This window comes from Daphnia pulicaria, chromosome 12 (assembly GCF_021234035.1).
Source record: "Daphnia pulicaria isolate SC F1-1A chromosome 12, SC_F0-13Bv2, whole genome shotgun sequence".
In the NCBI taxonomy this organism is placed as follows: domain Eukaryota; kingdom Metazoa; phylum Arthropoda; class Branchiopoda; order Diplostraca; family Daphniidae; genus Daphnia; species Daphnia pulicaria.
Window position 1 is genome coordinate 34,420 of NC_060924.1, and position 16,929 is coordinate 51,348.

General features: G+C 43.4%; 1 protein-coding gene and 3 long non-coding RNA genes across 4 annotated transcripts; 1 reads left to right on the forward strand and 3 right to left on the reverse strand.

Moving 5' to 3' along the window:
- Nucleotides 1-549: 549 nt before the first annotated feature.
- Nucleotides 550-1,863, reverse strand: LOC124316107. The gene is made up of 3 exons (XR_006911810.1): nucleotides 1,841-1,863; nucleotides 1,713-1,756; nucleotides 550-576 (listed from the first exon to the last, which is right to left on the reverse strand). It is a non-coding gene; the product is annotated as an uncharacterized LOC124316107 (long non-coding RNA).
- A 7-nt stretch (nucleotides 1,864-1,870) lies between these two features.
- On the reverse strand, nucleotides 1,871-2,875 carry LOC124316108. The gene is made up of 3 exons (XR_006911812.1): nucleotides 2,706-2,875; nucleotides 2,335-2,639; nucleotides 1,871-1,947 (listed from the first exon to the last, which is right to left on the reverse strand). It is a non-coding gene; the product is annotated as an uncharacterized LOC124316108 (long non-coding RNA).
- Nucleotides 2,876-4,462: 1,587 nt separating this feature from the next.
- On the reverse strand, nucleotides 4,463-4,802 carry LOC124316104. The gene is made up of 2 exons (XR_006911807.1): nucleotides 4,734-4,802; nucleotides 4,463-4,622 (listed from the first exon to the last, which is right to left on the reverse strand). It is a non-coding gene; the product is annotated as an uncharacterized LOC124316104 (long non-coding RNA).
- Nucleotides 4,803-5,565: 763 nt separating this feature from the next.
- On the forward strand, nucleotides 5,566-6,417 carry LOC124316705 (speckle-type POZ protein-like). Its single transcript, XM_046782650.1, has one exon. The coding sequence runs from the start codon at nucleotides 5,566-5,568 to the stop codon at nucleotides 6,415-6,417; it is 852 nt and encodes a 283-aa protein (XP_046638606.1).
- Nucleotides 6,418-16,929: the final 10,512 nt, after the last annotated feature.

The window sequence follows — 16,929 nt, forward strand, 5'->3', positions numbered from 1 at the left end:
AGATAAATATGGCGCACTCTATTAGAATAAACGAATCATTTCTACATGCCGTATAGAAATGTTTTAGTTTTTTTAATAAATGATTCGAAATTCAGAAAATCTGTAACATCAGCAAAAGTGACAATTTTTTCTCCGACAGTATTGCGATAAGAGCACAAGTCCTAATCAAATGCGAATGATTCATCAAGTCAACAAGCCTGAAATAAACAGCCCGATGGCCAATCACAAATTCAAAAGAAAAAAGGCCCTGTATCAAGCTGTGCTTCAGTCATCGATCGATATGACCCTCGCCAAAGAATTGAAAACTAGGCTGAAAAATAGTCTCTTAATGCCTTATGAATTAAATATATTTCCTACCTTGAAGTTGGCAATCAGCAGTCGTCGTCGAAACAGCCGGCCATTATTAGATTGGGCGCAGATCCAACTCGCTAGTTCCAGTTGCGCACATTCCGTCTTCGGGCTGGCCTTGATTTTCCGCATTCAAATCGGACGTCATTGGAGGTGATGAAACGGCCGTTTATTTCTCGACGCAGTTCATCCACAATTCAACAGTCGACGTCACGATGGCGGATCCAACTAGATAAAAATCAGTTTCACTTGATCACATTGATTGAGAATTGGGATTCATTCAATTCACTCCACCGACTACTGCACTATACCCTCTACGCTTCACTCTGTTAAAGTGAACTTGTTAAAGCGACAACGCCCAACAGAAGAATAGATCCGATTTTGTCTAAACTGCTGTTGGAAAAAGGAGGATAGACTTGATGGTTTCATTTTCTCACCCTTACCTCTATATTAGAGACAATGATGCCGTAATGGGCGCTTCCTATTAAGCCAACCTATTCTCCTTTTTTCACAGGTCAATCTTTTCCCATTAGGGCGTTGTCACTGGCCTCTGAGATTGGTGCAAGTAAAATATAAACCCCTAGCTGAGACTATTTTAGAGGTTAAAACAACAAATGCGACCTTCAATTTAACCGTTTCTTTTTCTTTTTTTTTATCCTTCCCTTTGGCTCTCGTCCATCCCTCACTTCGGTTATCCTCGAGCTAAATAAGGCAACATGCAGCAAAAATGAAGTGAAAATAGTTGCTGCCTGCAATGCTTGTTGCCATCCATCCCATCCTATTTGGTTGGCGGGAATTTTCCTCATTTGTGCCGTCGCAAATTCAAACAAGAGTATAGCCTCGAGTATAGCAGCTGTGAACTGAATGTGGAGCTCAATAGCAAGACTAATTCAATTGAGTATATGGCGTATTATTTCTACAGGAGGAAATGTAACGGGAATTATCCGTTGGGTTGAACATTACGCAATTCGGTGGCTGGAAGTGACGTCACGCTAATCTGCCGCGCTTACGTCTTCACTTCACGAAGTTGCTGGCGATGCCGCGATGGAAACGATTTCCTTCAGAGTTACAAGTTAGTCTCGAATGCGATTTCAAATGAATTTGGGGTTTTACTTTTTTTTTTAAATTACGACAGATAATCGCATTCCCTGCAGACCAACCGAACCGATGTGAATCCAAAAAACGGTAGGGCCTAACCCAACCGAACAGTCATAAATTGATCGGATACCTTTCCAGGTCTAAAAAAAAAAATATCGAAAAAGAATCAATCGCTAGTCTGTTAGTTTGATCAAAATATGCCTGTCTAATAAAAAGAAAAAATACGCAATGAGACCCGCAAATAGTGAAAAATGAATGTGTCCTACCTTGGAGGATGAAGGGCAAGTATCACTGGGCAATTAGACATCTCCTGTTACTCCATACAAGTGCAGAATTTGGGGATTCAGAAATTAAAATTGAAAAGAGAAATTGTCGTGAATACATTCGTACTCACATGGATGTAGGCTACACGAGGACTATATGAAGAAATACAAGGAAGGTGAGGAAGAGCCAAGCCGTCCATCATCGATGGATAATCCAATCCAACGGGTTGCTGTTCACCTGCAATAAGTCAAACAAAAAGAAGAAAGCATCATTGTCAAAATTTAGAAATATAACAGCATACAGAATTTACCATTCACCAGCACGAAAAAAGCAACTATCAATTAAAAAAGTGGGCTTTGTTGGTGGAATAATTATCGTCAGTTATCGCTATATCACTATAGAACTACCACATAAAAGCTGCCGATAAATGTTTAAAGAGATGTGCAAAGTAACTGAAACTGATTGTTTTGACAGCCGAAAATGATAGAAAACAAAGAAATGTCTTCGTAAATCTTCGTTGGCGCGCAAGAAGGGCCAGATTTTGGTATTATTACACAGACACAGAGTTTAACGCAAGTAGATTATTAGTAGATAATCTACGAAAGTAAATCAATTGTCGGGTACCTGGGCATATTCCCGTCGCGATCGACTGCAGGTGTGACGAAAGCGAACACTGAAGTGATCCAACTCGCCAGTGAAGTAAGACAAGTTGTATTAGCATAAGAAGCAGGGAAGCTGGTTGATCGTACGTCGCGAAGATAATGATGGAGCAGAATGTTGCTGGAAGCCACTCTTCTCTCATGGACAAAAGCCAGCATTGGCTCAAGGATCTCCGTGCCAGGACCACACGATTCCATAAAGAAACGGCGTTGTAGACTAGACCGACATCGGCTGCGGACTCGCAATCTCATGGGACGTAACACATAGTGCTGTAAAAACAAGTTGGGAATTAAAAAGAAATCTTTAAAAATAAAAATAAGATTTTTGCGTCTTACTTGAAGATTTTTAGATTAAACCCCTCCAACTTTTCACTAAAGAACGGCTTCTGGCGGGGTAGTATGGCAAAAAAAAGGCATCCCCATGAAGACAAAATGTTGACCGGAGCTAGTATTCAGCAACACCAGGATTCCACACCCCAACCACATGTGAAATTCACTAACATGGATTAGCTAACGGTAGTGCCAACGGGTTAACTAATAAAAATGAAGCTCTACGAACTATTATGATGTACGACAACGCCTTTTCTGGCTTCTGGGCAGGAAGTTCTCAGTCATTACCGAAACCAAGAAAAAATAAAGTGCTAAGAATGTCATTTTAAGTAATAAGCTGACAACTGAGCTTACAGTTTTACATAATCATCTCAACAATTAGCTTTTGTAGGAATAGAAATACCAGAGGCAGGATTGCAGGAACAAGCTCATAGATGGGGATCTAGCGTGCTCTGTAAAAAAAATGTATTACATTAATGAAAATATGGCATTAATAAAGCATATAAATTTTTACCTTTTCTAAGAAGCACACTGAAATGTTCATGATTAAACTACCGTAAAAACGGAATTCACAGCAACCAACAGCATTACTCTTCAAGTTGAGATAAATTTCCTGATGCTAAAGAAAGTATCATGAAGTATTGCAGTAGCGTGGTGATGGGTGATATTGATGCTTATTACCTTGATCATACAGGTGATGAAGTCTGTAATAAGGCATTTGACGTGGTTGGGTTGGTGTGGTACAGGAATGGGAAAATACCTTATCTCCACACATTTGTATTCCACGATATGTGGGCTTCAAACATGAGTTTAAGGCTTTTGACAGCATGAGGATCTAATGGATGGAAAGTGACTGAGCCCTCAGTAAACATGTTGGAATGACTCAGAGTGACAGTATGCATCTAGAACTTGAAGAATAAATTAGTATAATATAAAAATAAGGACACTAGGTCAAGATAGACCTGCATAACAGCATAAGATAAGAAGTTCAATTTGGTAATTGAAATCACAGGAATAACAATAAAATAAGTATAAATTAGCAACAATTTGTTTCGCCCATTTCGCCTCATTTCACGAAGTGGGAACAATAATAAGGACGACACTGCAGACATCTAGTATTAAGTTTTGAAGTTTAGTTGCATCATTGCACTTACAGACCAAGACCAAGACCATGCACACACTCACGGGCCGCTCACAGCTCACACAGTCTCAGTTGCTCACAGCTCACAGATATACAGATATGAGTATGATATTACACGTCGTAACTTAAATAAGTTATTACTTCAAAACAAATTTTAAAAAAGTTAAACAGCGGAGATCGGATAATGAGTTGGAATGAGAAATGAATAATGCAATGTCGCAAGCCAAAAAAACTATTGCAACGTCAGGCCGCTAGGTGCGCTGCAGTCTGACGTTGCGCTACTCTTTTGCCTCTTGGTGTAGTAATGAATCTTCCGACCTGCAACGTCAGCCCCTTACTTCTACATCAACGTCAGCCCCTTACTTCCCCATTTAATCATTTATGACTGCTGCTGGAGTGCTGGGCTACTACTCCCGTCAGAGGCGCTGCGGCCAGATTGTTTTGGATATTCTTTTCTTTGATGTTTGTGTCATTCGATTTCTTTCGTGCAGCGTGTGTACATGTTTGTGAGTGATTCAGTGTGTGAATTTATGACAAAACTTAAACAAAACACTAGGTCTATGGAACCTACCGGGCGCTCTGGCTCGCGGGCCGTTGATTGCCATTTCCGTTGGTATTTCCTCCATAAGGCGACCGTCATAATCGTTATCAAGTTGGAAATTGTTCTCAGACGACAATGGACGGGCCAGGAAGAAGCGATTAAATTGCTGGGACCTATTTAGCCAAGGACTTATTGTCCCTTGGGCCGTAGTGGCCATAAGGAAACAACAGGTCGTTGCCATCTATCAATAACGAACAGGAATAACATACACGTATACAATAAGGCTTGACTGTTTTTAAATTTGATTTTAAACTATTTGAAATATAAGAAAATAAATCGCTGATATAATTACCATTAAAGAAGACACAGATGCAGACGATTCGGTCATCTTGATAGTTCTTTCGGGACAAGGAGCGTAAAAGAAGCGGTCAAGTCGGCAGTTGCGGTGGGATGACTGACGAGATGAATTCTTTCGATATTTATATAGGCCCCAACCACACACAGAGAAGACTTGCGGGAAATCACACACACAACATAAGATCCGCGCATGTCAATAAAAAACAATGAAAATTCTCTTCTCAGACATCTAGCAAAAGGATGGCAAGACAGTTTAATTAGCTTTTGGTTTTTTATGATTGTGGGATTTGGGCATCTTTTGTCAATTTAATAGACTTTGGCCGTTTGCCGACAGGATTCCGCAGCATCGGACATTGACAACTCTAAATTGGTAATAGTGGAATTTGTGTTACCTTGAACTTGAATGTTCTCATAACAGATACATGTTTTATTTTTTGGGAGGTGAGACATTTTCGAAATATGTGAAGCGTACTGTACATATGTTATTGTCCATATAGAAACTTATTGAAAAACAATTGCGTATTACCAACATTTGACCTTCAAACGTTTCTCAGAACTACTTTTTGTAAATTACATTGTTGTTGACCTTATTGGTCAGCCTTGACAACAAACGTTTCTTTTCTCAGAACTGCTTTATTCCTAAAATTCTTAGTATAGGCCCAAAACGACGCATCGTCGATTCCTGTTCGGAGTTATTAGCAGCGGCCTGATGGATGGGATCATCAGTTGCTGGTTTTCCTAGTTGAGTAGAGTTGTTCTTTTTCGTCGTTCCTTAGAGAAAATCTGAAACCGTTTAATTTAGAATTGTTTGGCGTCTTGTAGTTAAAATGGCACAACAAGTAATTAATAACGCTGCTCTTTCAACTAAGACTGATCTACCGCCGGCCATTTCATTAGCGTCGTCATCTTTTTGGTGCCAAACGAAAGCTACAGTCGAGGAAATCGATTTAGAATGGACGATCGAACGATTGACGTTTTTAGATAATGGTGGAATGTGGGAACCATTGTCGGCCGAGTTTTCTAATAATATCAAGCTGAGTATCAATTTGGATCCGCATTCCCAAATTGTAGGAATAAAGCTACTTTACCCAGCTTTTTCATCTCCAATTAAAGTGGAACTCGCCATTTTCAATGAGAAATGCAAGAAAATTTTCCAGAATACCATCAGTATTCGACAACCTACTAAATTCCTTGTAAACGTGTTTGATGTTAGCAAAAAAGACTTGCTCGAGTCTGGGGATTTTTTGAATGGGAATATCACCATTTATTGCAAAATCGGATCTCTGAAAAGAAATGTACTGAAGGGAAAAGCTACAGCAACCGAAGGATATCTTCACAAAACCCCAACCAGAGACAACAACCAAGATCGTATTCTCCATCAGCTCGAAGAACTTTTTGAAAAAATGCCCTTAAGTGATGTCACTTTTAACATCCGTGGTCGCAAATTTGGAGCCCACAAGGCTATTTTAGCAATGACGAGTCCGGTGTTTGCCGCCATATGTTTCAGCACCCGACCAAAGAGTTGCAGTCCGGACAGGTGGAAGTGGATGATATCGATGCTGATGTCTTTCAAGAAGTTCTTCGTTTCTTGTACACCGGCTTACCACAATCAACAGCCATGGACGCTATGGCACCGGCACTTTTGGCTGCTGCCGACAAATATATTTTGGAAAACTTGAAAACTTGGTGTGAAACTCACCTGATCCGCCAAATGTCCGCCAAGAACTGCCTGGATTTGCTGACCCTCGCCACCCACCACCACCATCCAGCGGAGCACCTGAAGAAATTTGCCATCGAGTATTTCCGCCTTTATCCAAGTAAGTTCATGTTGAAATAATTTAATTTAAAAAAGAACATTATTAAATTAATCATCGTTCTGATTATTTTTCTAGATGAAGTCATGGGAACAGACATCTGGAAGAAGCTGAAGGAAGAAAATCTGGCGTTGTTGTGCGACTTGCAGCAGTTGGCTCTCACCGCTCCGATTGTATAGCTAGAAAGTCCTCGTATAGTACATTCCATACTCTTTGTCAGTCTATTTTATTATTTTGACTTTTTTTTGTAACACGGAATCATTCTGCTGGAGAAAGTCAGGTTTGATTTTCAGTGGTTATCTTGCTCGAATAACTAAGACACGTTAATTTTGCTGTTTGTTTCATGCGATGTGGTGTATGGACACAAGTTCTTTCTAATACAGACACTTTCATAATGGTTTACTCGTTTTAATTTCCCGGGTGATTTTCTTTAGCCCAAACAAATAATTCTTTAACGAATTGTAGTAGGGTGAATATTAAGTCCCATTAAGGGCAACGCATACGGTTAAACATTTTTCCATATTTCCCATGTTAATTCGTGATCGTGATATTAATCAGATCCAACTGATTGCTGGAAATGATCTTTCTATGTCTGAAAGTTATTTTACCACAATTAATTGCCATCATAAAGTTCGTCGTCGTAGCGGTAAATGTGACATCGATAGTTCCTTTGGGTGCTGCCGATGCCCATCCAGCAAGCACAAGGCAGGAGAGTAACATCAAAGCTGTTGATGGGGGGCAGGTAACATTCGCCCATTTCGAATACAAACCTTAAATACAAAAATACAAAAATAAAAATAATAGAATCAAAGTCTCATGAGTCTCATTTCCAACATGTTGGGAAAATGCCAGCATTTGTTAATATTTAATAGGATTTTAAAAAAAATAAAGCTGCCAATCAAATCAGAAAATTCTAGCGAATATCGTCTCAAGTGTATCTGATGTGCCCATCTATTTTAAATCTACACAGATAATTTAAACCTGTTTCATATATGATTATGTTCATTTCAAATATGATTTTTGATTTCAAAATTTCTTATTGATTAATTGTACCAAAAGAAAAAAATTTACCGAGAAGAATAATCTGAGACCCCCAAACATCTACAGGTTCATTTTTAACATCATATCGTATATCATTTCTAGGAATCCAATACTCGGCTATCTTTTAACAAAAAACATCACGAGCTATAGAATTATCAGACCATACGACGTGGGATGGGATGGGTGGATTTGGGCAACTAATCAATCAATCAATCAATTAACCAGCAGTAGACAGCGGATTTGTTGATGCATCCGAAATGTTATTAGGCTACTCGTATCACTTGGCCAGGAATATTCAATTACATTTCTGTTGATAGTCTTGCACTCCATGTTGGATGGCGCAAACCAATAAATAAATAAATAAATAATTTAATGAGGAACCCGACACACTTGCACACGTAATGTGAAACTCTATTCGTGCGAAACTCTATACAAAAACCCATCCATTCGAATGAATAATTTGCTCAATTTTCCAGTATGAACACGCAGTCATGTGTGAATTCATATTCAGTTTCAAACTTACACATCAACGTCAAGTCGTGTCAATATTTCTCGTTAATTCGTCGTAAATTACATCTATACAGCATAAGGTAGACCCCTTTTCTAGTTTTATACAACGACATTGACTTCAAAGATTTGAATTTTTGTGAATTATAAAATCACCCTCCAGGCCTCCACCGAAGATGACAAACATCCTCGCCATCATTTTGGCTTCTTTGGCCATTAGCTGCAGCTGCCAGTCAAACAACCCCGTTGCTTCATCTTCTTCCTGGGCGAAACTGCGAATCTCACCGGACACGTTCAGTTTCATGGAGTACGGTAACTTTGTCGTTAGAATTTACGAACACGCCAATAATCACGTGGCAGCAATAACAGCCAGCCAAAAAAGGTATTTCTACCAATTTCTACTCTCCTCTCGCGCTATTGGACCACTCAAGTGCCGTCAGTTCTTACAACGGATTGACGAAACAGCCAGAGATGTTATTCCGCATTGTAATGTGGAGCAACAAAGTCCAAAAAGAAGTTGTACAACATTTGAGTGGAATTACTGGTCATCCAATCAAATCGTATCAAGTGAGCGTCATTCCCTTGGAGAATTTGATTCTCATCAGCGGCTCACCCCCAGTGGATTTTTGGCTGAATCCATGGTGGACATATTATGACGGCAGAAAAACCCTTTGGCTTTCTCTGTCGTGTTATGAGCAGAAAGTCTGCGACAAACTGGCAAATGTAATGCGATGGGATCCCACTCAATTCGCACATTTCAAACTTCTGTACAGTTTTTCGTCGCATCAGACGTGGCAAACCTAACAGGCGACCATTAGCATCGACAGTGTCACTTCCGGTCGATTGGTCTCGACTCTTTTAAAGAAATTTCAAATGACAAATCAGATTTATCTGACGGCCAACGACGAGATGAAAATGTTGAAAGAAACGACCACACAATCCTAAGGAACACATTTGAAGAAAACGAGGTTGCGTCTAGAAACACGGAAGTTGAAATTTTAAATATTTTAAAAGGTTTGCTGGTCACATCCAGGACGACCATCGAAGAAGAAAGCGACAAAATGTGGGACTCTGTTTTCTGGGATGACGAAAATTACCGGCCGGACAAGACGGCCAAAACTTTGAACGAAATCGTCAACAAACTGAACAAGGAAACTCAAAAGATATTCATTGACATCATGTTTCAAGCGGAGGAACCGGAGGAACATTTGGAATACTCAAACAGTTGGGCTGACGTGGACGGAATCAGATCAATCATTTCAGGGAAAATGGCAACCAATTCCGATAGTTCCCGGCGAGTCGATATTTCAATAGAAGAAATTGAAAAATTATTACAAGATAGTAGAAATAGAAATCACGTCCAATGGGACGGAAAGAAATTTGTGCCAAAACCTATTCAACTGAGCCGAATCAATTTGGCCAAATTTCGTGATGATCTCCAACTGTTTCAGGATCGCAACGTTAGTGTCCGTTACACGATTGCCGATCTTTTGGCGTCGATCAAATTTTTAGAACGCGAAGGACTGAAAATCACTGATGAACTCAAAGGTTTGAAAAAAAAAAAAGATTGAGCAAAAATTTGATTCATGTTATTTAATTATTGGAGAAAAATTAATTATTCTTCTGGTTAACTCTCGTTTTTTATATAACGACAGGGTGACTACCGGACCCATTTCCCGGGGGTTAGATGTTGCAGAAGGAAATTGCCGCGTCCCTCGTTGAGGTTCAACATCATCATCGCGGCGACACCATCCAAAAGACATTGTCTTTTGGGGAAGGGAAATTTAAGGGGGGGGGGGGGGATATTATTGATATGATTCTAATTCATTTTTCATTATGGGATAGGAATTTCTTTAAAAATGATTTAATTGCCAGATGAAAATATTTCTTTTTTAAATTTCGCTTAATTAAACATTATGAAAAAAATACGCCTACACACCTCATTTTTCTTTAAGGAAATCTTTCACAATTTTAATTTGATTTTAATTCCTTTTAATTATTTACTTTTCTCACGGACGCGCAAAACTTTACCATCGACACTCAAAATCCCGAAGCGTGTCTAATTACCATCAAAGTCAAAAAGTCATCGAAATTTGGGTTGAAGAAGTCTACGGTCGGCTTCGTTAGAATGTTCGTGTCCGATTTGATGGACTACGAAAACAGTCAATTCAGTGTTCTAACGATGCAACTGACCGACGAATACTACAATCCAGTGGGTGAAGCATGTCTCGAGGTGGATATGAAGGTCGGTGATTTGCCGGAAGTCGTTGCCAGTCCGGCCGAGCTCAAAAGGCAAGAGCGCAAACTAAAGGCTCGCAAGATCCTACACGGCAGCAAACCGAACGCGGCCATGAAGAGCCCAGAGATCCCAGAGAAACCGAATGGACCAAAACCCGTGAGAGGTTGGCGGAAGCTGAAAGAGTTGCTCGTTAAATACGAATTCCTTATCCAAGATGATCGTTAAACGAGTCGGCAGTACAAATCTACGAGGTCAAAGTTCTGATGGTAAACTTGCAGGTTTTGTCTTAGTTGGGTAAGAGGAGAGAGCAGGAGGAGAAGTTTAAGGAAAGAGCGCTAGAGGAAGTCGAGATCAAGAGTGCATGTTGGGAAGGAACGGATAAAAAAAAAAAGAGTTTCATTCATAGGAAGTAATGCGTTGCCAGTTTCGAGTTTTTCAAGAAGATGGTGGACCGGAGAGATGACGAACAGCAGGGAGGTGGAAACCGGAAGTAGACAGGACAGGTTGATGATATAAAGTGGAGAGGAGGACTGGACGAAGAGACAATTGACCCGAGTATTCTTTATATTTCTTGTACCTTTATATCTTCCCCTTAATTCTTTACCTTCATTTTTTATTTCTTCTTTATATCTTTTTCTTCTTCTTCTTTCATAATTGGGTCGGATATTGCAAGTTTCATCCGACAAAACTTTAATTCGACACCGATTTGATGTTACCTTCGACAAGAGGCAACTGCATTTCGACTGGTGCGAGAATACGTAGACACAGTGTAGCAAAAAGTACTTTGACAATTAGTTTTTAAGATTAGGTTAAGTTAATTAAGGTAAATTTAAGTTAGGTTAGGTCGAAGTATTTATGCGCTACATCTGTTGTCGAAATATTTTCGTACCATTGTGGAAATGTATTTGCTTTGCTTGTTGAAGGTGTGCGTCGAATGGATGTCGAATTAAAGTTTTGTTGGGTGAACGTGTCAGTATTCCCACCCGATTTCTTTTCTTTTTTTCTTTTATTCCTTCGTGTATTCCTTTAAAAAAATTATTCACCCTCGTATTCATCGATACTTGATACTTGAATAGCAATTTTGCTATGTTCAAAATTCGAAATAAACATCTAAAAAGAAAACAGCAAATGACTTTTGGTTTTTCTTGTTACGGACATACTAAGTCGAGTTAAGTAATCTCAACTATTTAATCAACGTTAGAAAAAAGGTAGCTTAAAAGTTAAAAGAGTAGAAAAATAAATCCGAATAAAAGATTACCCAGATCCTGGACGACGAATAAAATAAAACCCTTTAGCCCTGACCGCGGTTCGGAGACCAGTTTAACTTTCCGGAAGTAAAGAAATCCGACAAGTATTACATTTCCATGCGGGTCGAGAAATGGCGCAGACCAGAACAAGAAAATCAAATCCAATAAAGTTCCGCAGTAGCGCTTTTGAGGTGAATCAAAAATTCGTCATCGACACTCGGAATCCGGAATCGTGTCTCATGACCCTCAAAGTAAAAAAGTCGTCGAAATTGGGTTTGGAGACGTCCACGGTGGGCCTCATTAGAATGAACGTGTCCGATTTCCGATTTGATGGACATTATCAGTTGGAAGCACTTGAACCTCATTTGGTTGCGACTATGCGACGAGTCTCGCAATCCCCAGTGGGCACAGTGTGCAAGGCTTTGCTTGGGATGGAGTTAAAGATCGACGGCCTGCCGGAAGACATTCCAAATCCGGCCGAAGTCGAAAGACAACAGCACATAATGAAGGCGAAAAGAATCCAACGGTGGAGAATCTGATACCGGATGTACCAAAACCTACCATTAACCTGAAGCGGAAGCTGGATGAGTTTTTTTACCGAATGAATTTCCATCCGGCGGAGAATCGTACGCGTCGGCAGTAAAGTCTTATGAGCCATTGTTCGTTAAACTCACAGGTTTTGTCTAGTTGGCTAACGGATGGGAGGAGAGTTAGTAGATGTGGTAAAAAAATGGTAAATGGGTAGAGAAGATTTTCCAATAATTTCAAGTTCAAGCCGAATTTTCATTACTTTTTTATCGAGCCATCTATGAACCATTTTCGAAATAATATTTCGCAACCTCAATTACGCAACCTTGATTTCGAAACTTTGACTTTTCTGCAAACTTGCATGGGTCCGAGTCTTTATTCAAATCTCTATCTATTCTCCCATATTTCAAATCGACTTAAAAAATATAAGATAATCAAATAAAAGAAAATTCTTTTTGAACATTGTTGGAAATATAAATCATAGAATAATAACAAGATTTGGCTTGATGAAAGTCATGATTTTTCGAATAATTAATTTCACGCCGACTTTTGAATTTTGATTAATTACTTCTATTTCGAGGAGCACACGGGCACGCGCGCCTCGCCGATGAAGGCCAACACGACAAGATCACGAAAAAGGCAAAAAAAATAAAAATAAAAAAATAAAAAAAAAGAGAGAGAGTAAGCACATTAACATTTCATTTCATCATTCTGTCTCAGTGCGAGCGCGCACACGATAAATACCCCAAAGTCTTGGGGAAAACAAGGTGCATAACTGCATATCGCTAGCAAGTAAAGACGAGCGAGAGCCAGCCAGCAGGAGAGAGAGAGAGAGAAGGATGAGCCGACACATCTACATACGGTGAGCTGGAGGCTATAACAACGGCTGACTTAAAGGCGGCCCCCATCTTCTCCCGACGAGGAGAGTATAGAAGGGGGCTGAAGAGAAGAGGGAGGAAAGAAAAGAAGAAGAAAAAGAAAAAAAAGGAGGCAACTAAAGCGTGCCAAATTACCGGGCGCCCCGTGCGTGTCGAGCGGACCGCCATAAAATCAACACCCGGCCCTTTTTCTTTATTTTTTAAGAAAAAGAAGAAAAATAAAAAAAGAAGATGCGGCTGAGCGCGCAACGTTTCCCTTAGGGGCCTTTCCCCAAAAGAAATAAAAAGGGAAGAAGGAAAAAACCCTCACACCAGCTCCAACCACCGAAACTCCATAAATGTAAATATCGTCTAATAAATAATCAAAGGTGGGGTTGTGTTTCGCTTCCTATATCGCCGGATGATAGGAGGACCACGAGGAATAAAATAAGAGAGAAGGAAGAGATAGAGAGTCATCTTTGACACCTTGTATATTATACGGTCGGCTCTTCTTCTTCTTCTTCTTTTTTCTTCTCGGCGTTATGAGAGGCGTTCAAATTTTTTCGTAGGTATTTTTATATTTAAAAAAAAGAAAAAAGAAAAAAAAAAATTGACTTTTTTTTATTTTTTGTTTTGGTGCTACTGTGTCAAATTTCAAATTGCCCGTGCTTTGGGCTATCGCATTTTCCCCCCTTTTTTTTTTTTTTTAATTTTCAAATGAAGGGGGGTGGGGAGGCTATTTTCAGTTGGTGTTGTTGTCTTAATAAAGACACACACGAGAGAGCAGCGATGGATTGCGCAACCATGAGGAGGAGGAGGAGGTATAGAGGTGGGCGGAGTCGAAAGATGCTTCGTTGTGATTGAGATGGAACGCGTGTGGACACGAGATACTTCACACAAAAAAATACCGAGCGTAGGTTAACAAAAACACACACAAGTACCTGTGGCCCATTGCCTGGATTGACTTGTGGTGGTGCCGCCGCTCCTTCGTCGTCCGAATCGCTGCCGGAAGAGACGACGGCGAAAAGGTCGCGCAGTTCCAGCGGTCCCAGCATCGGCTCCTTGGGACCGGCCGTGCTGCGCCGCTGAAGCTCGGCCAACTGTTCCAATTGGCAGTGGCGCAGCGAGCGGGCGTGCTGGAGAAGGGCCGTCTTGCTGGGGCAGTCGCACTGGCAGAGTCGGCACTGGTACTGGACTCCGCTGGCGGAGCGGCCCAGAGCCGCCGCCTCATCCGAGACGAAGCGGAAAAGCTCGACGGCCAGCTGATGGCGGGGACTGGACGCGTGCACCTGGAGCTTGTGGACGCTGTTGGTGTAGTACACAGTGCAGACGTTGCAGCGCAGCTGGGCCGGATTGGTCGTGCTCGTCACGTACTGCAATTTCCAGTCGTTGCGGGCTCCGCCCTCCTGGATGTGGGTGGCGTGCTGGAGCCGCTGGAAATGCTTGTCCGTCTTGCAGTGCAGCTGGAAATTAGCTTTGAGCGTCGTCTTGTAGGCGCACAATCGACACAGGTAATGGCCGCCAATGAGGAGCAGGGCCTCGTGCTCGCGCTGACGCGATCGATCGGCCGCGACGTGCTGGGCAACCACTTCGGCCATGTCGCCGCAAAACACGCTGCACACCAGACACTGGAACACGTGCGACGGATTGGCTTCCATCGGCTCGGGCAACGGCTCCATCGTCTCGGGATTGAGACCGGGATCGGCCAGCGGGCCGGCCCCCGGAATCCCCGATTGCCCTCCTCCACCGGCGGCTCCGCCGGATGCCCAGGGTGATTGAGGATCTCCAACCAACTGTCCGGCTTGCCCAGGAAGTTGACCGCCCGCATCATCTGGATGAAAAGAGCCTGCTGATAGGCCATATCCGCCAGAGCGGCTTCGGCTCCACCGGGCGACGATTGGAGGCCGACGCCAGATGGATCGTGCTGCTGCTGCTGCTGCTGGAGGACAGAGAGTTGCTGCATCCGCTTGACGTTCTGCTGGAGCATGATCATGTTGTGCGTGTGCTTCTCGCTCGTCATGTGGATGGATGCTCAGGTTGCCTTTGGTCGTCGTCGAATAGTTGCAGACCTCGCAGCGGTACGGCTTGTATCCGCACGTGTACGTTTCGCCGCGGGCCAGCCGCGGATGAAGCTGGCCAGTCAGACAGTAGAGACACGACGTCTCGCTCTCCGGATGCTTCTCCTTCATGTGAATTTCCAGCGTCTCCTGGTACTTGTAGTGCCAGTTGCACTTTGGGCATTTCAGCGTCTTGCAGGAATTGCGGGTGGCCAGGGCCATGGCGGCCGCCGCCGAACTGCTCAGTCCGGGGCTCAGCAGTCCCTGGACCACGTCCGGCTGTTGCTGGTACATTTGCTGCTGCTGCTGCTGGAGCTGCTGACTGAAAAAGGGGTTGCCGAATCCGGCGGCCGCCACCGCGATCGAGGCGATGCTGACGTTGGGCGGCGTCAGCTGCAGATGCGGCGAGAGCGGAGACGGCGTGGCCGAACTGGCGGCGGACGGCGACGACACGCTCGCCCGTCCGTTGTTGTTGTTGTTACCGAGGGGACTACTTGAACCTGGGCGGTTGAACGTCGAGACGGCCAGCGTTTCCTTGGTCTCAAACGATTCGTCGTTGTGGATGGGCTCGGCTTTGATGTCGTCAACGTCCATTTCGTCGGCCGGCGAGGAATTGTTGTTGTGACTGTTGCTGGGCTGCTGTTGTCCGACAGTCGTCATTTGATTGGCGGGCGAGGTAACCGGCTCGAGAAACGAAATGACGGGCTCTTTGCTCTTACCGACCAGCTGGAGGATGGCCGACGTGTTGGCCTGTCACAGGATCCGCTTCTCCTCGTCGTCCAGCCGAACGCCGTGCTCGCCCGTGGCGTGCGACATGAGCGTCTTGGCCAGGCCGAACGACAACTTGCAGACGAAACACATGAGGATGGGCTTGATGGGCACCGACGAGTTGGAGTGGAAAAGGGCGGCCGGCGCCGGCGGGTTTGTCGCCGGATCCGAATTGCGACGGGCAGAGTAGACGCGGAAGCTGTGCATGACCGGCTCGGCCGACTTGGCCGCATTCTTGCCGCCGTTGCCCGGGTACGCGCTGCTGTTGCCGTAATAGGAATTGGGTCGGTTGACCTGAGGGCGGGACACGTACGAGGCGCTGGCAATCTGAGGCAGGAAGGCGCCCGCCACGTCGTCCAGGTCCTGCGTCCCGCTGTCCTCCGTGTCGCTGCCGTGGCTGTTCTCCTCAATGATGTAAGCCGATCCGTCGGGATTGTAGACGATTTTGCCGTCGAATCGCTCATTTTGTCGACGTCGTCGTCGTCTTCCCGGCCGGCCGGAGCCGTCGATCCGCTGGCATTGACCGACGTTTTACTTCCAGGCAGATTGGGCGAGCGGGAACTGCTGTGGTGGTGACTATGACTTTCCAGCTCTTCATCCTCCTGACCAGAATCACAGGAGCCGGCCATTACGTCGCGGGAGTCCAGCCGGGCGTGGACTAGGGTCGTCTGTCCCGTGTCCATCGAATTGGGCGGCGTCGTTGGCGTTGGCGCCGTAGGTGAAGGTAAACTGATGGCCGCTGAGGGCGTCGCTGAGACCGCGTCAGAGTGAACTCGTGGACTAGGCACCGCTATCGAGACGTCCATTTCTTCTTCTGCTTCTCTCTTTGCGCCACCGAAATGGGTGTCCAATTGGATTTTTTCCTCTTAAATCTTCTTCAGGTTACCACCTCATCATCTAATGCAACCAGACAATCAAAAACGAGCCGGTTAGAAATAGAAGAAGATGACAACAACAAGTTTTTCGAGATTCAAATGAGATTTTCTAGCAAAAAATAAGTAAACCGGACGGGATTGACTCATCGACTAATAGCATCGCCGCCGCGTCTTATGCGCAGCCTATCAGGTTGACTACACAGTGCACCTACTATATTTCTAATTGAATGAAGACGCTTTCATTCTAATCTCTTTCGA